Source organism: Anguilla anguilla, chromosome 17 (assembly GCF_013347855.1).
Source record: "Anguilla anguilla isolate fAngAng1 chromosome 17, fAngAng1.pri, whole genome shotgun sequence".
Classification (NCBI taxonomy): domain Eukaryota; kingdom Metazoa; phylum Chordata; class Actinopteri; order Anguilliformes; family Anguillidae; genus Anguilla; species Anguilla anguilla.
This window is the reverse complement of record NC_049217.1, coordinates 28,113,035-28,134,798: the sequence shown is the minus strand read 5'-3', so window position 1 is coordinate 28,134,798 and position 21,764 is coordinate 28,113,035. Positions and strand designations below refer to the sequence as shown.

At 48.5% G+C, this 21,764-nt stretch overlaps 1 protein-coding gene across 1 annotated transcript in view; it reads right to left on the bottom strand.

Annotated features, from left to right (window-relative positions):
• kpnb1 (karyopherin (importin) beta 1) overlaps nucleotides 1-21,494 on the bottom strand; it is a 31,211-nt gene extending 9,717 nt beyond the window's left edge. The window contains exons 1-14 of the mRNA XM_035398300.1: nucleotides 21,171-21,494; nucleotides 20,082-20,140; nucleotides 16,762-16,944; nucleotides 14,807-15,007; nucleotides 13,155-13,307; nucleotides 12,072-12,131; nucleotides 10,909-10,998; nucleotides 10,598-10,708; nucleotides 9,526-9,627; nucleotides 4,628-4,852; nucleotides 2,619-2,810; nucleotides 2,015-2,145; nucleotides 1,111-1,258; nucleotides 475-546 (exon numbers count right to left, since the gene is read on the bottom strand). Of these exons, the coding sequence (XP_035254191.1) occupies nucleotides 475-546; nucleotides 1,111-1,258; nucleotides 2,015-2,145; nucleotides 2,619-2,810; nucleotides 4,628-4,852; nucleotides 9,526-9,627; nucleotides 10,598-10,708; nucleotides 10,909-10,998; nucleotides 12,072-12,131; nucleotides 13,155-13,307; nucleotides 14,807-15,007; nucleotides 16,762-16,944; nucleotides 20,082-20,140; nucleotides 21,171-21,210 (1,767 nt within the window). The 5' untranslated portion in view covers nucleotides 21,211-21,494. The remainder of the gene's footprint in view (nucleotides 1-474; nucleotides 547-1,110; nucleotides 1,259-2,014; nucleotides 2,146-2,618; nucleotides 2,811-4,627; nucleotides 4,853-9,525; nucleotides 9,628-10,597; nucleotides 10,709-10,908; nucleotides 10,999-12,071; nucleotides 12,132-13,154; nucleotides 13,308-14,806; nucleotides 15,008-16,761; nucleotides 16,945-20,081; nucleotides 20,141-21,170) is intronic.
• Between the last annotated feature and the right edge of the window lie 270 nt (nucleotides 21,495-21,764).

Below are 21,764 nucleotides of genomic sequence, written 5' to 3'. Positions count from 1 at the left end.
GTGTGGGTGCAGGTCTTCTGCTGTAGCCCAGCACTGCCACACCCCTGATTCAACCGACTAAGTAATCTTGGTCTTCAATCAAGACATCGACAAGTAGAATCAGGTGGATTCGTGTTGGGCTAAGACAAAAAATCTGCACCCACACTGGCTCTTTTCAAATGAGATTGGACACCCCCTGCTCTACAGCCTGGGAATCCGGAGCCCTGGGGGGCCCTTGAAGGTACTGCAGGGGGTCCCTGGCCAGGTCTGATCTGCAATGACTTTATATAGATTTTGGAAAATATTATATACATTTATTTTTAATTTTTTATGTAACCCTCATTTTAGCTCATAATGGGGGACTCCTGGATGCCTTTGAGCCTGGGTGGGGGTCTCTGGATCAGTAAAGGTTGAAAAGCCCAGCCTGAGAGGAAGGCCGGTTTTGGAGGTTCGTACGGGACCCCAGCCCACAGGTTCCCCCTCACAAAGCCTCACCTGTAGGGTGGCGCACAGCAGGGACTGCAGGTCGTTGAACTGGATGCGGTCCGAGGTGCTCTGAATGTGAGACTGTGGGGAGGGAGAGAGGGAGAGAGAGAGAGAGACACGTCAGCACCCGACTCGCAACACTTACCTGCAACGCCCTAGAGATGACACACTGTACATTATGGAGACTTTAACCCTTTAAGGTGTGGGACCCACAAATACGTGACTATAACGTTCTTAACTGAACACTCTGATGCTGATGTCACAATCACTGCTGGTAACTGAAAGCAGTGGAGTTCTAGAACACTGACTTAGAATTCTGACAAAACGTTCCAAAAAGACCTGCTCTTCAAAGGGCTAGTGTTGTATGACTGCACCATTCAACAGAAAATTGTAACGCCTAATGATGACAATAAGCCATTCGGCCCATGTAGCCTCACCAGGCATTTTAGCTATGAACTACAATACCCAGTAGTGCGTGGGGCCTAGAGTGCCCTGAGGGTCTCTGCCTCCACTATGTAACCTACATCTATACAACTTCTGCTGCACGAAAGCAATGTTTAACCCGGGGAAACCGCAGTGCAGAGACTTACAGCCGCACGACCCCGACATTTAACAGGGCCGAACGGGCTACCATAGAAGGCTTACCTCCATCTGGAGGACCTGCTGTAACCGCTCCATGATGACCAGCGTGGTCTTCTGCACGGCCGGGTAGCAGTCCTTGGCGCTGTTCTTCACGATCTCCATCAAGGCCTCGTACGCCGCACTCCGCAGGTTGTTCTGGTGACCGTCGGGCCTGGAAACGACCGCGGATTCAAAAACGCTCAAAAAAAAACCGCACGTTCGACCGCACGCTCGTATCGCACACCAAACACACTGCACACTCCCCTACACCCCACACAAAACCACAGCAGACTCAATGGCGCACATTATAACACTCGTGTAAATGTGTAGTGAGGTGCAAGGGTACAGTCACAGCCTTCCCACACTTACAGGCGATGCAATATGTTCAACCAACCCCTTTGCAACAGCGCCATCTTATGTATAATCTGGAAACTCTCTGTCCAAGAGAATGCAGGTAACTCTGTATACCATGGATTTTAAATGGATTGTAGGTAGCTGTACAGCGCTGCTGAATCTGTGGATTCCAGAAGCTTCTGTACAATGATCTCAAGCATACCCGTCTGTGGTTTCAGAAGCTTCTGTATACTAAGATCTCAGACATACCCGTCTGTGGTTTCAGAAGCTTCTGTATACTAAGATCTCAGACATACCTGTCTGTGGTTTCCAGAAGCTTCTGTACTAAGACCTCAGACATACCTGTCTGTGGTTTCCAGAAGCTTCTGTACTAAGATCTCAGACATACCTGTCTGTGGTTTCCAGAAGCTTCTGTACTAAGACCTCAGACATACCTGTCTGTGGTTTCCAGAAGCTTCTGTACTAAGACCTCAGACATACCTGTCTGTGGTTTCCAGAAGCTTCTGTATACTAAGACCTCAGACATACCTGTCTGTGGTTTCCAGAAGCTTCTGTACTAAGACCTCAGACATACCTGTCTGTGGTTTCCAGAAGCTTCTGTACGATGATCTCGAAGGAGGAGGACAGGCAGTAGGTGCTGGGCTCCTCCTGGTCCTCCGCTGCGTCTGCAGCCTCGTATGCAGCTTCCGCCAGGCTGGAGAAGGCCTGCAGCACACAGCACAGCCGTCAGACAACGCACCAGCAAAACACACACACACACACTCACACATACCAGCCCGCACGCACCACACACACACACCTACACACACCTATTCGCACGCACGCACTCGCACACACTCACTCACACCCACACATATCAGCGCACAGCGCAGCCGTCAGACAACGCACCAGCAAAACACACACACACTCACTCACACACCCACACATATCAGCGCACAGCACAGCCGTCAGACAACGCACACACACACCTACACGCACCTACGCGCACGCACACACACTCATATACACACACACACACAGCACGCACACATACACATGTGCCACAGCACACACACACGCACACGCACGCACACTCAGCAGTACGCACGCACACACACACGCGGCAGTATAAATACGCTGGATGCAGAGGCAGATCCGGTGCAGACAGAGAGCGTAACGCAGAGGCAGCGGTCGCTCACCCAGCAGACGTTGGAGGCGACGCGAGGCTCCGCCCCCAGGCCCTCGATCAGGCACTGCAGCAGCGGCGCCAGGTACACCTCGTTGATGGCGGCCTCGGGCAGCAGCTCGCAGATGCGCCCCACCGTCCAGGCCGTGGTGTCCCGGACCACCACGCTGGGGTCCTTCATCAGCTCGATCAGCGTGGGCATGGCCTGCGAGAGGGGGGGGGGGGGGGGGAGGGAGAGAGAGAGAGAGAGAGAGAGAGGGGGGAGAGAGAGAGAGAGAGAGAGAGAGAGGGGGGGGAGAGGGAGAGGGGGAGAGGGGGGGGGGGGGAGAGAGACAGAGAGAGAGAGAGACACGCACTTTTAGCCCACTTACTACGGGAACAGGCCAAATGTAATCAAAGCTCTGCATCAGAAAACAAAGGATTACAGGAGATTTTCGCGAGAAACAGTCACCACTTCACTTCACACTGTCAAGCATCTTTGCCCACTACTGGAAAGTGATTTCACTGCTGTCTGGTTACTGGCTGTGTCTCGGCAGTGAAGCCACTGGCATTTCACAGCAACGAGACTGACCAGCGGCATTTCACAGCCGTGTGATTGGTCACTCATTTTTTCCCCCAGCGATGCCATTGGCAGCTGGTATTTCACAGCGATGCGATTGGTCAGAGTCTGATGAATGTTCCAGAAAGGCGGGGAAAAGCTGGCCTGTGTGACGGCATCACAAGAACACGCGTGGATTTATACTCCATGCTAACGGCCCTAGGAGGACTATAGAGCCAGGATAGCTCTCACACTCACGATGTAAAAACCCACTTCCCTAAATCAGCAAGCGTTTACTACGCACCAGCCCGGAAGCAGCAACAAGTGCCCCCCCCCCCCCCCCCCCCCCCAAAGGAGCGCTCAACACAGCTGCTGGAGGGGCCACTTCTTGTTTTAATGACCAGCAAATAACGCGTTGAGGAGTCAGCAGCGATGAGCTGCTCAAAGGTCACAAACAAGTAAAAGGTTGAAATGTTCTTAACTGAACATTCTAACGCTGATGATGTCACAATCACTGCTGGTAACTGAAACCAGTGGAGTTCTAGAACACCGACTTAGAATTTTGAAAAAAACATTCCAAAAACCCTACAAACTCTTCAAAGGGTTAATCGAGCAGACCTGTGACTTTCCTTTCTTTTACCAAAAAGACTTCATTTCATAACCAACAAAAATACAAAGGTGCTTGTCCAGTCACAAATTATTTCGACCTGGAATGGGCCAGAGAGCAGAACAGTAACAGTAGATAATTTCTACCAATGTCTAAAACAAAATTCCCCTTGCATCGTCATCAGCATTATCAGTGTTCCACTTCTTGAATTTACTGAAAATACACCTCCATAACCGCGTCTAGTCTCAGATCATGTGGTTGAGTTGTACATCAGTACTCAGCGTGGTGCATGATCTTTCATCACAGACCAGACAAGGCTATAGATGATCAATACAATGGCAAACACCAATTACAGTTAGAAACTAAGTCATTGTCCAAGCTCTCACATCCTTTCTGTATGAATGGATGAAGACTACATTCAGGCTGGGTAGCTAGTTTAGGTAGCCCATCATACATTTACTGCATCCCAGCCAATCACAGGACTTAATACAGGCCAGCCACACCGCTTAAAGTCCAGGGGAGACCATAAAGACTTGAATTCACCCACTTCTCTTACGATCAGCTGCTTCTCTTTGCTTTCCCATCTGGACACGCCTTACAAGCCTCAACTGAGTTCTAGAATGTCTTCCCTTAACAGGAGCAGGTTCATTGGAATGTTTCCTCCTCCCAAAATTCCCAAAAGTCAGTGTTCTAGAAGTCCACTGCTTTCAGTCGCCAGTAGTGATTGTGACATCACCAGCATCAGAATGTTCAGCCAAGAACACATTCTAACCGCACATTTGAGATCTTGCGCCTGAAAGAAATCAAACATTTCCAGTGTGCCCCCCCCCCCCCCGTGGCTCCGCGGGGACCCGGGCCCCCCCACCCCCCCCCTCACCTGGATGACGAGGGGCTTGAGCTGGTTGAGCTCGGGGCCCTCCAGGATGGAGCCGAAGGCCATGACGGAGGCGTCGCGGTAGCGCCAGTCGGGGTGCTTGATGTGCTCCTTGATGAAGGGCAGGACGTGCGGCACCACGTCGTCCTCGCAGCAGGTGGCCAGCAGCATCAGGCACACGCCCGCCGCCTTGCACGGGTTCCAGTCGTCGTCATCGTCGTTCTCGTCCTGCGCGGGGAGGGGGGGCGGGGGGAGAGGTTATGATACAGCCGCTACTGCAGGGCTGACCAATCACACCTGATTCTACTAATTAGCAGCGCAACGCAATCTCTAGCTGTTGAGTGAGGTGTGCTTTGTTAGGGTTGGAGTGAAAACCTACAGGAGGGTAGATCTGCAGAAACAGGGTTAGGCAGCCCCACTCCCCCCCCACCCCCCCGGCATCTCAGTCCTTGCCACTGCACCCCAACCGACCCCAAACACGCCCACGCCCCCCCCCCCCCCCCCCCCCCCCCCCCCCACGCCCACCTCCCAGCCCCATTTCTCTTTTCCTCTGCTTTCCACCTCTCCTCTTCATCTCTTTCCTATTATTCCATAAAATGGTTTTTCTGCAGTCTGGCGAGACTATGAAAACAGACCATTAGATATATATTTTTTTGGTGTAAGGAGGATGCAATAGAAGCGTGCAGTGGATTAGCATTTTGGTTCTTGGTGAGCACAGCTAATGTGCATTAGCGCCTCAGCGATGCTTCGTGTATATGGCCGCTCAGGGGAAGCAAGTCAGCCAAGTGTGGAGGTATTGCTCACACAAATCAGGCGAATGGGACTGCGTGCCCTCTCTCTCTCTCTCTCTCTCTCTCTCTCTCTGTCACTCTGGGGAAGGGAGGCGCGCTCGGTGTGATGCAAGGCACAGAAAGGCGCTAAAGTTCGGCTAGGCGGTCTGTTCCGCGCGGGTTCTTCTGCAGGCACCCAAATCAATACAAGGGGGCGTGCAATGACCCTACGGATGTGTGCGCACACCCGTCACCGAACACCGGGGGGGTGGTGGTCTCATCATGGGACAGTCAAAGCAATCTGCCTCAGTTTATGAAAACACTACCTGCCTTACGGTTAATTAACCACTCTAATGTGTTAAACTACAGCCGTTGCCCAGTAGATTGCTCTAGATTTCTAAGAACACTACGCATATGGCCATTACGACGTGATCCTCATCGACTATCATCCATACAGAGTGTTTCACATTACTGTGTTACGCACAGGGGCCCTGTTCACACGTCTCTGACGTGCGTGTCCAGCATGCAGCCCTGTTCCACATTACCACGTAGCAATATGCAGACTTGGGGATTCTGGCACAAAATGGCCTCCGTGCATCACACAGGTGAGCGTTAGAGGTGAGCCGAACTGCTCAGGGTTCACAAAAGGCACTATATATACATCACTACTATAGTTATGATCATTAATACAGGTTATGACTTATTTCGGGTGGGATGTTTTATGATTTTTCTCTACATGATGACAAGCTGATTTGTCCTCGCGATTACTCAAGTGTTGGGGAAAAAGTGGCTGGAGAGCGTGTAGAATACATGAACACAAACCACCCGATGCAATTCACCAGGGCCGGCCGCGACTGCTGGGGTGATAATCGTGTTTGTTTTCACTCTGGCCGAGGAAGGGGGGTGGGGGGGGTCACCTTAACTACGGATCGGGAACGAGAGCATCGACACGGCCACTCTGCCCGTTACCAGGAGACATGCCCCCCCCCCCGCATCCGCACCAGAGATCACAAACAAGAGCGTGAACATCACTCTGCGCCCAAAACTCCCAGTGCTGCTCGACTCCCCCCCCTCCCCCCTCACAAGCTGCAGAGCGGGACAGGGACACCAGTGAGCTGGAACACCGCGGGCACGGGCAGGCTGTTACTCCCAGAAGCAGGGGCCAGAGCCCCTCCCCCCCCCCAGGCTCAATTAACAGACATGGGGCCTGTTAACTGTGTGAGAGAGAAACACACACACACACACACACACACACACACACACACACCTCGGGTCACAGAGCGTGCTGCAACGTGCTCGTGTTCCCGCAGTGAGATGCATCATTATGGTCCGGTCCTCTGTTAAGATCAGCCCCGTCTTTTAAGACATTATTTTGCTCCATTGAGCAAAAATGTAAAAAAATACATCCAGGCTTTTACACACTTATATCAGCACCTTAAGTTAACATCCAACTACATATTCACATTATCTGGGACTTCCTGTAGAGTTTCCATTGAACTCTGACTTACAAACTAACCAATCACTCAAAATGAATACACTTATTCAAATAATGAACCAAAAAAAAACCTAACCTGCACTTTGGGTGAAAAAGACCCACTATGATCTGTGACAACCTAAAATCCATGGTGCTGGGTTATATCTTGAAGCAGTAGGACGAACATTTGTCAGGATAAATTTAACACTTCACTTTCATTTACTATTTGTCATGATGAATCATAGTAACTTGCTCCCGAATTGCCAAAATGGATTCAAAAGCAGCAAAGGTGACCTTCAATTGGCTACTCGGCTCTCAGAAATTCTCAACCGCACTTGCCATCATATTTTCAACCAATACGGTCGGGCCTTTATCACAGTAGTTACCAGAGAGAAAAACGTCAGGCTGAATCAGACCAATCACCGTTCAGTATTTCACTGGAGCAATTCCTGCGTGTCGGCTCAAAATGACCAGTGAAAGCGTACGTGAAAATAACAACACTGCTATATTTAAGCTCCCTTCATTCTTCCCCACACACGAGGCGTTCTGCACCCTAACACACGTTTTTAAAAATCTGTGTGTCCCCCTCCGCAGCACGAGGATAACCAGATCAGAGGTACCTACACAGCGCCTCTCGCCAGTCAAATACGTATTTGTTTGGGATTCAAATACTTTTCTGTGCTCCGTTGATCTTGCCTGGTGTAACTGAGCCAGCCAATGTGACCAGAAGGTGGGGTGTCTGCATTTTTGAGAGCGTTTCATTGGTTCCCTATACACCAGACAAGATCAGCAAAGCGTAGAACAGTATTTGAATCCAAAACGAATAAGTATTTGACCCAGGCGTGGCCTCCCGCTCATCCCTCTAATAACACCGCGTGGAAAAAACCACTTCTAGCGTCGGTGAGAAATTCGCCTTTAAACCCATTTCTACCTACGCCTAACCCCCCCCCCCTTTTGTTCTGCGAACAGGAGCCGTAACCGAGACCAGCTTCTGTAATCCACTTTATTAATCCCCGTCACGATTTCCAAATCCGTAATAACGTCACCGTTCGCCGAGCCCGGAGAGGCTAACCGCAGTTTTCTGTTTTCTGACAGCACAGAAATTCAGCACGAGCAAACGCAGCCGGTGTGACATTTGTTGACATTTTCACACAGCACAAACGGCACACTTTAATCCTTTTATTTCTTTATTTATTTATTTTTAAGTATAGCTGTATACACTCAGCAGAGGCACGGGCAGGTGTAGTAGATTTATGGCACGGTAGTGTTTTACTGGTCTTGATCTGCTATTAAATATCTGCCACTTGTTGGTGTAAATGCTGTGTATTGTGCAGTAAGGAAAACTATGGCAGGACAAATCTTTCAAATGCAGCCAAATCACTTATCACAACATAGATGTCCCAAAACAACTGTGCGTTAATTTTGAAAACGAGATTTTTTTTTCGATTTGCATGAATGTACATCCAGTAATTTTGTACAACCTAAAAAGATTTAAATGCATCGACAGACAGGATTTCAGTGGTGAACTGTGATGCAACATAACTTTGTTTTCCAGTTTTTAGTGTTTTCATTTTAAATAACCAAGAACTGTATTAGGTTGTAGTGCCTGTTAAAGCTATACAACATTACATCAGCGTATGTGCTGTGAACACCTGCATAACCATGTCTTTAGTCTCAGATCATGTGGTTGAGTTTGTACATCAGCACTCAGCGTGGTGCATGATCTTTCATCACTGACCAGACAAGGCTACAGACGATCAGCACAACGTTAAATATCGATGTGAAAAACGGGATCGATTAGCAAAGAATTTGGAAGGAAAAGACAGTGTTGCACAAAGTTCTTCCAGTGCTGTACAAAATGCGGCTAAATGTCAAATAGAGAAGTGCTTTTTAGGCTGGAAAGCTTACGTAGGAAGCAGTAAAAACTAAAATTTACAGCTTGAAATAGAATTTGTTAAGTGTTCTCATGTTTAATAACCAAGAGCTTCAGTAGGTTGAAGCGCTAACTAAAGCTACATGACTATTAGCCATCCGTAGGTTGGTTGTTCAAGCTGTTCGTTATGAACTTGCTGTTCACGATGAGCAACCCAAACCCAAGGCAGTAATTCTATCTTTACAAGCCCTTCGGTCTCGTTCCAGCGGTTAGAAAGCTCACTGGGAGTTTGATGCTTTGACAGGGGAGATGGTACCGCAATACTATGAGAACCACATTTTCAATATTAAACTTCATTGGGCAAGTCTGCACAATTCGGGTAATGCACTTTCATTATAGCAACTTCCACTTTTTTTTTGCATTACCCCAGTGTCTTGCCATTAGCAAATAAAACCCATTTTTGTTGGCAATGAGCTTTGAACAGTGGTAACTAATCCTGTTCCTGGAGAACTACCACCCTGTAGAGGTTTGCAAGTCCTCCCTGATTGGTCACACCTGACTCTGCCAATTAGCAGCTCTACAAGATCTCTAGCTGTTAAGTGAGGTGTGCTTTGTTAGGGTTGGAGTGAAAACCCACAGGACTGTAGATCTCTAGCTGTTGAATGAGGTGTTATTTGTTAGGGTTGGAGTGAAAACCCACAGGACTGTAGATACCCAGGAACAAGGTCGGTTAGCACTGCTGTAGAATACATGGTGATGTACCCATAATTCCCCCTGCTCTTACCTGCTTGGTGAGGGTCTGGGTGAGAATGGGCACCAGGTACTGCAGGGCCCCTTTGGCGTAGAACTTGCTGGTGTGTTCCGGAGGTCTTCCCTGCTCCGACGCCTATCGGGGAAGGATGACAAACAGCCATTAGCATGTACCCGTTAGCCTGTTAGCGCACAATCGTTAGCACGCAGCCGTTAGCGAAGACCAGAGGCGGAAAGTCCACGGAACTGAAAGTAAAAGCCCTGCCTTGTGTTTCTTCCACCCATGAACTCAACCAGGGGATTTCACCAATGAATTCTACCCCTTGGCTGAAGAATTTTGACTAATTAACAAAATACAGGGGATGACTTTTACTTTCTGAACCAGGATTTTAAACCTCTGGTGAAGACATCTTCACCTTGGTTCACCGAGAGCGTCAGCGTCCACACATCTATAACCGCGTCTTTAGTCTCAGATCATGTGGTTGAGTTTGTACATCAGTACTCAGCGTGGTGCATGATCTTTCATCACTGACCAGACAAGGCTACAGATGATCAACACAACAATAAATACCAAACTGAAAATGGGACCAATTAGCAAAGATTAAAAAAAAATACGGCACAAGCGCTACCAACAGTTACGCTTGGGAGGAAATGACCAAGCAAAGGAGGAGGAGGAGAAAGAGTTGGGGGGGGGGGGGGGGGGGGAGCCACACTGCTGTCACTCTAAATGTGCTGTTAATGTGCGGCCAATAGGAACCTTATACTGCGATTCTGAGCGTCATAACCAAAACGAGAAGTATAGATCTGCGTGAAAGACGTTCGCCATCGGCTATTTATACAATAGTTCAGAAATAAATATTCCACAGTGCGTGCGTGTGTGACATTAAAAAGGTATTTTAACCGTCAAAAGAAAAAAGGCAGGTGTTGGCACTCCTTCCAGCAAATTACTATAATAACATACAAAGAAGGTTCCCAGTCCATGGACGTGAACATAAAGCTGCTGAATAAACTTCAGGACAGCGCTCTCAGGAGACAGCAGGGACAGCACCCTCGGGAGACAGCGCTGGCGTTCTTTTTTGGGGGTGGCGGTCGGGGACGTGCCTCACCTCAGTCGCCTCGATGGCCAGGTCCATCTCCTCGTCGCACACGTTGGACCAGAACTCGATCCCCTGCAAGGCCACTTCGTCGATGTCGCTCTTCATGGCTTCTATCGTGATCTGAGAGAACGAGCGAGAGAAAGGGGCGAGCGAGAGGGAGAGAGGGGAGCGGTCAGACTAGCTCGTTTTCAGATGGGTGGGGTAGGGGGTGGGGGGTCCGGGGGGACGTGGGTAGGGGCGAGCGAGAGGGAGAGAGGGGAGCGGTCGGACGAGCTCGTTTTCAGATTTGGGGGGGGGGGGGGGGGCTTGTGGGTACTTACGGCGAACAGAGCGGGCCCCATGTACGTCTCCATGTACTGATAATACAGGGACATTATCTTCACCAGGTTCTGTAAGGCCGCTACTCGTACCTGCGGAAGCAGATAAGACACTCAGCCAGCTGTTACTAAGAGCACAGGTAAGACATTAACCCAGCCACCACAACCTCGTCCAAAGGTAGAGACCTTACTTAACCTCTCCATAAACGCCCTTACCAGAGTCAGATACGTTTCAACTCCTCTTGAAAAATCAAGTGGGTATTTTTTATATATTTAATTTGTATTTAAACCCTGTAGAAGTTTAGCCAGTACTCAGACTTGTTTGGGTTTGGAAGACTGGGGGCTGGGGAGCACTGTCATTCTCCAAACACAACTCTATAACCGCGTCTTTAGTCTCAGATCATGTGGTTGAGTTGTACATCAGTACTCAGCGTGGTGCATGATCTTTCATCACTGACCAGACAAGGCTACAGATGATCAATACAACAATAAATACCAATTACAGCGAAGAAACAAGTTACTGTCCAAGCTGTCACATGCCAAATGTGTGAATGGATGAAGCCTACACTTAGGCTGGGTAGCCAGAGTAGGTGTACAGGTAGCCCATTATACATTATTGCACCCCAGCCAATCAATGGACTTAATACAGGTCCACCACAGCCTAAAGCCAAGGAGAGGGGATAAGCTTATAAATGTATTGGGGGGGTGGGGGGTGGAACATTTTGTAATCGGCATGCTTCTTGTCATCCAGAAACAAATTTGTGCAATTCAGAGAAAATCATGATGCAAACACTTTGAACAATTCCAGTTTGTAAAACGGAGTGACTTAAAAGATCTTCAGACATTTAAATGCAAATTACATATTAATGTTTTCGCCACAGCCTTTATCCAGCCATCACAACATCGTCCAAAGGTAAAGAGACCTTACTTAACCTCTCCATAAACACCCTTAACAGAGTTAGAAATATTCAAACTCCTCTTGAAAATCAAGAGGTTATTTTCATTTTATTTTATTTTAATTAAAACCTGTGGAACTTTCGCCAGTACTCAAACTTGTTTGTGTTTGGAAGACGGGGGCTGGAGAGCACCATGGCCCCAGCAGGGGTGGGTACAGCTCCGAAAGTTCGGCAGGTACGCGAGGTGGGGGTGGGGGGGAGGAGGCTTACTCTCGTGTCCGGGCACTGTGTCGCTTCACAGACCACCTGCATTATAAAGTGTCGTTCCGTCTGGAAGAGGAGAAAAGAAAAGGATTTTGTCAGGACCCACACGGAAAAGGATGACCGTCATTCTCCAAATACACCTCCATAACCGTGTCTTTAGTCTCAGATCATGTGGTTGAGTTTGTACATCAGCACTCAGCGTGGTGCATGATCTTTCATCACTGACCAGACAAGGCTATAGATGATCAATATAATGATAAATACCAATTACAGCGAAGAAACAAGTGATTGTCCAAGCTGTCACATGCCAAATGTGTGAATGAATGAAGCCTACACTCAGGCTGGGTAGCCAGAGTAGGTGTACAGGTAGCCCATTATACATTATTGCATCCCAGCCAATCACAGGACTTAATACAGGTCCACCACAGCCTAACACCAAGGGGAGGGGAAGAAGCTTATAAATTTATGGGGGGAGCTGTAACATTTTGTAATCGGCATGCTCCTTGTCATCCAGAAACAAATTTGTGCAATTCAGAGAAAATCACGACGCAAACACTTTGAATAGTTCTAGTTTGCAAAACGGAGTGACTTTGCAGATATTTAGACATTCACATGTGAATTACATACAAATGGTCTTCGCCACAGCCATTACATTTCCAAAGCAATCACTATAACAGAAAAAAAAGGCTCTACAAAATGGCTTTAAAATACAGAAAGACACTGCCACCTGCCATGTGAACTTATTTTCATGCAAATGCGACGGTGCTGCAATTATGATTTCATTTCAGCAGGCTCACAGGGGGGAAAGGAACAGCTCAACAGAATCTGCATGCAGGTGTGAACCCTCCTCCACGAATACTCCACCCTGGAGTCCGACCTTCTGTCATTACTGCCCACACATTTATCAGCGATACACTTAAGAGGACCGATTACCGCGAGGTCCCATCAACAAGCAGAACTACTGAGCACGGTGCGCCAACCTGTTCGCACAAAGAGCTTAAAACAGAAACGAAGGCTGACTGAATTTTTTTTTATTGTTCAAAGAATGAAGAAGTTGAATGTGGCTCAAATGCGTGCGCGCATACGTACCTCTTTGTCAAAGTTAGCTTTGGTGAACTCCAGGGAGTTGAGCAGCGCGTTGGTGGCGGCCAGCTTCACGTTGTTGCTGGGCTCCTCCTTCCTCATGCCCTGGATGATGGCGGTCAGGATCTGGTTGGCGTTCTCTTGCAGCTGCTCGGGGTCCTGGAGGCGAAAAAAAAAGCGCAAATACGAGCCTCGTTACTGCCCCCCTCTGGTCAGACCGAGCAAACGGCACACGCAGTGCATCCGCCATCACTTGCCTGCTCAATCCATCCTTAAAGGCGAGGTCACAAGTGTGTGATTAGAATGTTCTTAACTGAACATTCTAATGCTGATGTCACAATCACTACTGGTGACTGAAAGCAACAGAGTTCTAGAACACTGACTTAGAATTTCGAAAAAAAAAAAAAAAAAAAACCATCCCAAAAACCCTACTCTTCAAAGGGTTAATTGAGTAGACCTGTGACTTTCCTTTCTTTTACCAAAAAGACTTCATTTCATAACCAGCAAAAATACAAAGGTGCTTGTCCAGTCACAAATTATTTCAACCTGAAATGGGCCAGAGAGCAGAACAGTAAATCATCTCTACCAATGTCCAAAACAAAATTCCCCTTGCACCATCAGCATTGTCAGTCTTCCACTTCTTGAATTTACTCAAAATACACCTCCATAACCGCGTCTTTAGTCTCAGATCATGTGGTTGAGTTGTACATCAGTACTCAGCGTGGTGCATGATCTTTCATCACAGACCAGACAAGGCTACAGATGATCAATACAATGATAAATACCAATTACAGCTAAGGGCTAAGTCACTGTCCCAACTCTCACATGCCTACTGCGTGAATGGATGAAGCCTACAGCTAGAGTAGGTGTACAGGTAGCCCATTATACATTATTGCATCCCAGCCAATCACAGGACTTAATACAGGCCAGCCACGCCGCTTAAAGTCCAGGGGAGACCTTAAAGACTTGAATTCACCCACTTCTCTTACGATCAGCAGCTGCTCTGTTTTATACACTTCAGAAATTACTAACGCCACATCCAACGCAGAAACCTCAGACAGGGAGCGACTCTGGAGTGGCTGGACTCAGCTGAAACTGTAGCAAACGGCCTTTGTGCGCCACGTTAGCGAAGGCCATGGCGCAAATCAGCGACGCGGGATACCGCGAAGCCCGTTGTCGGAATGCACGCGCACGTGCCTGCCACGTCATCGAGTTCCGGCAGGAAAACGGAAAACCAGCGCGCTACACTGAGAAAGGGTCGGACTCGTTTGGAGCGATGAAGGGAACTCTCCCCCATGCGGGCGCCGAGGTCGGCTAAATTAGCCGCTACGAGCGGCTTCCGCTCGGCTTCGCCGCGGGGCAGGAGCTCACTTCAAAGGGGCCGATTCCACTCTGTCATCTCGCAGGAGCGAGGCCATTCCCAGACGGGCTGAGGTGTGCCAAGAGCTACCTCCGACGGCCCATAATGCACAGCTTGTTTAAAACGAGAATCGGAATAGAACTGGAATTTGATTCTGAAAACAATCAATCTTTAAAAACTAGGCTAGCAAAGGTCAAGATGAAGAGCCCAGGAGAGCCGTTAAGCCTGGAGGAATGAGTTGGAGGTGGAGCTTTTTTTTCTTGTTGGCAGAGTGGGCGGTGGGGCGGGGTCTACTCACGATGTCCTGGCAGATGTAGCCGATGGCCTCCAGCGTGGACTCCTTCATGTGCTCGGTGCTGCTGGGGTCGGTGACGTTGGCCACCAGCTGGGGGATGAGCTCGGGCCACTGGTTGACGGGGATCTCCGCGCAGGCGATGCCGGCCACGCACTGGGAGGCGGAGCTGGGCCGGTACGTCTCCGTGCCCAGGGTCTGTAGCACCTGGGAGAGGAAAGCAGGGAGGAGCGGGAGGGAGGAGCAGGAGAGAGGAGTGGGAGGGAGGAGCAGGGGGGAGGAGCAGGAGAGAGGAGTGGGAGGGAGGAGCAGGGGGGAGGAGCAGGAGAGAGGAGTGGGAGGGAGGAGCAGGAGAGGAACCAGACAGGAGCAGGTGAGGAGCAGAGAGGAGTGGTAGAGGAGCAGGGAGGAGCGGGAGAGAGGAGCAGGGGGGAGGAGCAGGAGAGAGGAGTGGGAGGGAGGAGCAGGAGAGGAACCAGACAGGAGCAGGTGAGGAGCAGAGAGGAGCGGCAGAGGAGCAAGAGGGAGGAGCAGAGAGGAGCGAATGAGAGGAGTGGTAGAGGAGCAAGGAGGAGCAGGAGAGAGGAGCAGAGAGAGAGGAGTGAGAGAGAGGAGCAGTAGAGGAGCAGGGAGGAGTGGGAGAGAGGAGCAGAGAGAGAGGAGAGGTAGGGCAGCAGAGAGGAGCAGGGAGGAGCGGGAGAGAGGAGCAGAAGTAGAGAGCGTCAGGGTTACATCCACACAGGTTCTGCCTGCGCTGGAGAGTGTGAGGTCATCAAAATAACGCTCTACTCGCGAAAAGGCTGCCGCTGGCCCGCATGACAAAGATCAGTGTGGTTGCCTCAGCAACGAGGGATGAGAATTTTCATGTGATGTGCTTATATGGGTATAAAAACTGTACAATTCCTTATTCGGGTAGAGATTTACCAATGTCGACAAACAAGGTAACGATCTGCGCGGGTGATATAAATGAGTTTGCGGTAGGTTAGCGTTACTTAACATTAACTCATACAATCTGACCCCTCCGATAGCATATACCATCACTTACCATCCACACCCCCCTTAAGTGTGCGTTTATTAGTTTAGAAGACGATCCTACCCAGAGTGCCTGACGAGGCCTACATTTGTCGCATTCTACCAAGGGATATTACACTGAAGCAATTCAGGTTAATCTGCCTCCACGGCTGTAGTCTGCGAAGGCAGTACCTCACCTGGGATTCAAACCCGAAACCTCTTGAGCTGCAAGCCCAGTTTCTTAACCACTAAGCTGCGTGACGTCCAATTATTTCCAGGAACAGATATTCTTGGTTTAATGTAACTAACCTCCAGGTCTGGGGCTGACACAAACAGCGCGATTCTATGGAAAAAAGAATTTAAATGCAGGCCAAATCCCATTTGATTTCTGTGTCGGACCCCAGGAAGACTAGCTGACGTCATGGCGTTAGCTAATGGAGATCCTAATAAACAATGAACTACACAATTAAACAGAAGGGAGCAGTCGATCAAGCTAAGAGGCGGGTAGTTCCTGCAACATTCATTTCGCAAGAGCGCGTGAATCTCTTTAGTGTCATTTTCCTACACACACACCCAACATTTTCATCTGAGCAATAAATATCTTCATGCACTTTCGGCAGAAAAGGTACGATGAGAACAAGTCTGACACTTTTTTGACAGCTTGGACCATTCGGCACTTTGACATTCCTTTAAAGTTTTTTCTTCCACAAGCTGTGGATTTTGCAAGTGGAATTTGTAGCCTGCAAATTGGCAGAGCATATAGCACATTTCAAAGGTAAGCAGGGGCATTCATATGGACCAATTACGAACTCTGGAGCGGACAGGACCAGTGAACTCAAAGTGAGGGACCTACCAGCCTCCTTCCTCTCTGAGGACTGAATTGAGTTCTGAAGCTCAGGTCGACACACAGGTCATAGGTCACAGGTCACAGACACTGCCAGGGCACTCACGTAGTTCTTGATCTCCCGGCGGGCGTTGCTGTCGATGGCCAGCCATCTCTGCTGGTACTGCGTCTTCACGTCGGGGTCCTTGGAGGTGAGGGAGTTTTTGACCTGGAGTCCAGCGGCCACGCGTGCCACCTGGCTGTTCCCTGGATTGGCCAGCACCTTGGACAGCTCCACCAGGAACGTGGGCTGCAGGAGTGGGCCAGAGTGATGAGCAGGCCACAGGCACAGGCACAGGCACACACACACACACACACACACACACACACACACACACACACACGCGCACAAAATCACTCACACACACAAACTCACTCTCACACACGCGCACAAACTCACTCACACACACACACAAACAAACTCTCACACACACACAAACTCACTCACACACACACACGCATGCACAAACTCTCACACACACAAGCACAAACTCACACACACACACGCACAAACTCTCACACACACACACGACCACAACCGGGAATACACACACACCACACTGTTTACGAGGACATTTACCCCTAACAGCACTCTGCAAACACAGAGCCAAAATGCAAAAAAAAAAACAAAGTGGGTCGAGACAGGACAGGACTGGGGGGAGAGGGGGCTGCACATGACGGAATAAAGACGCAGAGCACTTACGGTACCGAGCAGTACTGTACACCAGGGCAGTTTGCTAGAGTGCCTGGTGGCTAAGACCCTGCTTAAAGGTCACCCCTAACAGCTGGCGCAGCAGGGGCGCATAAATGTTTGGGGCCCGGGGCCCGGCTGTGAAGCTACGGCCATCGGGAATGACAGGGCAGGGTTGTTTAACGCGGAAGGGAAGAGCAGGAGCAGCAGGAGCAGCAGCAGCAGGAGCAGCAGGAGAGCGCAGGGAGGAATGCACGAGCTCCGGCTGCACTGCTCCCTGCTGGAGGCGGGGCACGGGGGCAGGGCACGGAGGCGTGGCACCACAGCCCATCGCTATGCCAACAATGAGAGAGAGGCCGGAGGGCACGGGAAGAGGCCGTGGAGCGGCTGCGCCGGGAGCTGGGCCGGCTCGACGGAAGGAACAACTCCAACACCGGCAGGAATTCTGGGCCCCTGAAATAATACTGCTCTGGGCCGCCCTTTTTAAAAATAAAATTATTTATTCACTTATTTATTTAAGCTTGGGCCCCCCAGAATAGTCACCACCATTCACAGCACTAGCGATGGCACTGCTGGCCCCGCACTAACTAGCGATTTTATTCACTACACTAAAAATCGCTAAAAACCTGGTATCAGCTGGCTACTGCTGCGATTGGCTACACCAATCTGAAATGGTCCCAGAGACATTTTAACATTACAGGGCCAGGAACTGCCAGCTTTTTAAAACATGTGGCAGTTGAAGTGAAAACTTCCAAGAACGGCTCGTTATAGCCGTTAGCTTCACTGTCCAGTTACCCAATGGCTACATATAGACAGTCCAGCATATGGAGCAGAATGTATGGCATGTGCTCAAGCGCTGATGCTGCTTCATATCACAGGTATTCCAATATAGCTAACGGAGCAAGTCTGATAGTCCATATGTGCAGCTATACTAAGCTAGCCGGGTATCGGTCAGTTCATAACTACCAAGTCATTGCTCACTGATGTGAACATAGCTGGTTAAAGTACACATGTGAACTACCAATGTGCAAAGTTGCATTCTGCCCTGTATTATTACAAACTCAACAGTCAGGTTTGTGCTTTGGAAGCTAAGAACTTACATTTCCTTTGGTGGTCAAACACGAGAAGATCAGTGCGTCTTAATTGCACTCAATGCCCAAACTCAGTGCCCAAAAAGGTCCTGATTTTGCCTATTAATTGAATGACTACAGGCGTAATTCAAATGTTGAATATATCAAAAATGCCTCAATATTCTGTTTTATATGTGCACATCACATTGTAGGGTGATGTACCAATCACATGAGAAGACCAACTGCTGAATGGGAATGCAAAATAACAGAAAAAATGTCAAGCTAATCAATGCACTATGAATGAGGTCATCTGCAAAGTCAGGAAAACTTAATGTACGTTGTGGATACAACACTGCTTTCACAAGCATTGGGTAAATCAATGCTTTAATAAAGTCATTTCCCATTGCTGGGAAACCACAGAATTACTCTAGCGGTGGAAGCACTAAGAACACATCGGTCTTACAGGTACGAGAACCTGGTTGACTGTGCAGCAGCAACTGCTAAATGAAAGGAGCGAAACTGGATGCCGTTCATCCACAGCCAGCTCAACCCTAAACCAGGTCTAAAAGCAGAGGAAACTACTGTATTCACCACCATCACCAGGAGTTTTTCATCTCAGAAGCAATGTATAACTAATCTCTCAGAAATGTAGAAATTGTGCATGCATTGCCTGCATGTGACTCTCACTGTAACGCTTAGCCGGCTGCACGCCCAAATGGAAATCTCACCTCCTTCCAATTAGGCCAGATTGCCGCTACTAGATTTAAAAAAATAATAATTTTTTAATAAAAAACAAACATTTCACATCTGTCCTGGTTGATCTTAAACCAAATTAAGATCCACGTTTGGACAGGCAGAAATGCAGCCTGTTCAAAGGTCAGAGTGCATGGCCTAGGCCTCACCCTTGGCCAGTGGGACAGAAGTGTGTCTCTCTAATGGATCTCCATCTGGCATGCGGATGCAGTCTACACATTAGGGACCTGCAGTTCTGCAGCTGCCAAATCAGGGTCCAAAAAAACTACAGTAAGCATATTCACTTTATGACGTGATGAGGTTTCATTTTTGTGTCAAACGATCCAAGCAAGAATCCCTTTTTTTAATGCACTAATTTTATGAGAGACGTTTGAAAAACCGTCTGAACTGTGCGAAACACTAGTATCTTAATTGCGAATTATAATTCATAAATCAAACAGTAGGAATACCATGAACTGCAATTAAGGGTGAGACTCAACGTCGATGACAATATGGAGACAGGCATACCAGTCGACAGTGATCATATTTTCTGAGATTTCAGCGATGAGTACAACAAACGGGCGTGCCTTTATATAACTAGCATCTTGAAATACTCCAATTTCATAACCATCGGAGTAGTTTAATGAACTTCAAGGCAGTGCACTACAAGAGAGAGGGGAAATTATAATTAGCTACCTTATTAGATTCTCGCCAACAGCGGCAAAGTTCGCCGAAGCCGCACGATCGCATGGATTCCACACCGCCATGGCGGGTTTTCTACTAAAGCACGCTTACCAAGCTACTGCTAGCACAGCAACATAGCTACCCGGCTAGCAGTGTGAAATGGTGCCAAAACGCATTGCACTGAATGAAAATAAAACGTTAGCTACAAACCAAGTTTTCAATCGCCGCCTGCTCCAGAAACTTCTGCGCAGCCTCCAGTTCATTTCGATCTAGTAAAGAGAACAAGTTTAAATGTTAATTTGATGTGGCTAGCTAGGCAGTTCAGCTAACGTTAGGCTACCTAACGTTACGCTAAAGTTGGCCGGAATCAATCTCTGCGTCTTTAATCATTAACGTTACACAAAAGAGCCGAGTTCCCGCTTTTAAGTGGTCATCATGGCTCGCTAATCACAAACCTAGTTTACAGCACAATTCGTAATCGGCTCATATTCTGATCATCGACATTCCACATGAGGCGGTTGCTAGTTGGCTACCAACCATCGCAAGCCGGACTATGTTGGCTAACGAGTTGGCCAGCTACATAGCTAGCCTATCAGTTGGGACGATTTATTACCACAGAAAGCTAGCGATTCCCGCTAACCAACTAGTACCACTAGGCGTATTAGCATGAAAGCAAGCTAGCCAACATCCGTTTGGGTGGTAGCGGGCGGCTGGCTAGCTACTTTAGGCAACACATGCAAAATGGTTTAGCTGACTAAAGTAGCAAACTCTTTGCATATAAACGTAAAGCTACTAGAGAGTAAGTGACACTAACCAAGTTTTCCACGATCATAAGTTGGCCTTCTTAATTTTAGCGTCCAAGTTATGGCAGCTAAACGGCTAACTACACCCCAGTAGCTACAGCTAAGTACCTAGGCCAACCCACGAGTCCGTAGACCAAACTAATCAGGTCAAATAATGTCGAGCCGTCTGGCTAGACGCTGTCGAAGAATAAACTTAAATATGCGTCACAATGTTTTTTATGTGGTTTATGGCAATTGCTTGCGAATGTCAATGAATATTTCGGTTAACATGCTTAGCCATCTGATTCAGTCAAAGAAGCCGGTATCATGGACTAGCTTATAGCTACCCATCTGAGCAGGCCATAACGTTCCTCCCCACCTCCCTCCTTTTTTGAACTTTCTCCAACTTAACGAAATACAAAACATATCTAAACAGTTGTATGCACAGCACATCATAATTTAAAACAAGATATATGATATATTGACAATGGGGAGGAATCTGACGATATATATTCACCTGGAGAGACCGTTTTTTCGAGGATTGCAATCAGCTCCATTCTGCCCGAGCCTCACTCCAGAAGTAGCTAGCTAACGTTAGCCTCGCAGCGCACAACACGAACCGGATTATATTTCTTCAGCGTTCAAGCGGTGTAGCAAACAGGGAAGTGAAGTACCAAAATAAAGTTGCAGAGAAGAACAAAAACACCCAGATGTTCCCTATCTTATCACGTTACCGCGAATGCAGTTTTTTAAATTTACTGTACGCGAATTAGCTAATGTTCCTGAGCAGCACTGCTGCTCGCTCTCGGCTACTGTTGTCGGAAGGAAAAGGCCGCGTCACTGTCCCGCGGAAGAATATCACGCGCCGCCGCAGCTGCAAAGCCCTCCTCCCTCCTGCACGCTCCCGTAGCCCAACCCTACACGCGCGTAGCGTGAGCCGGTGAATTGCACCGGCTCTCCATGTGAATACTGGTCGCTACATAAAGTCCCGCAATAGAACTATGCAATGGACGGTTGGAGATGCTGTATAATTTTTTTCCAAAATTCTTTTTAAAACCGTATGTTAGGTTTTTGTTATAAAAAATGTAGGTGGGAATTTGTTTGTCAACGT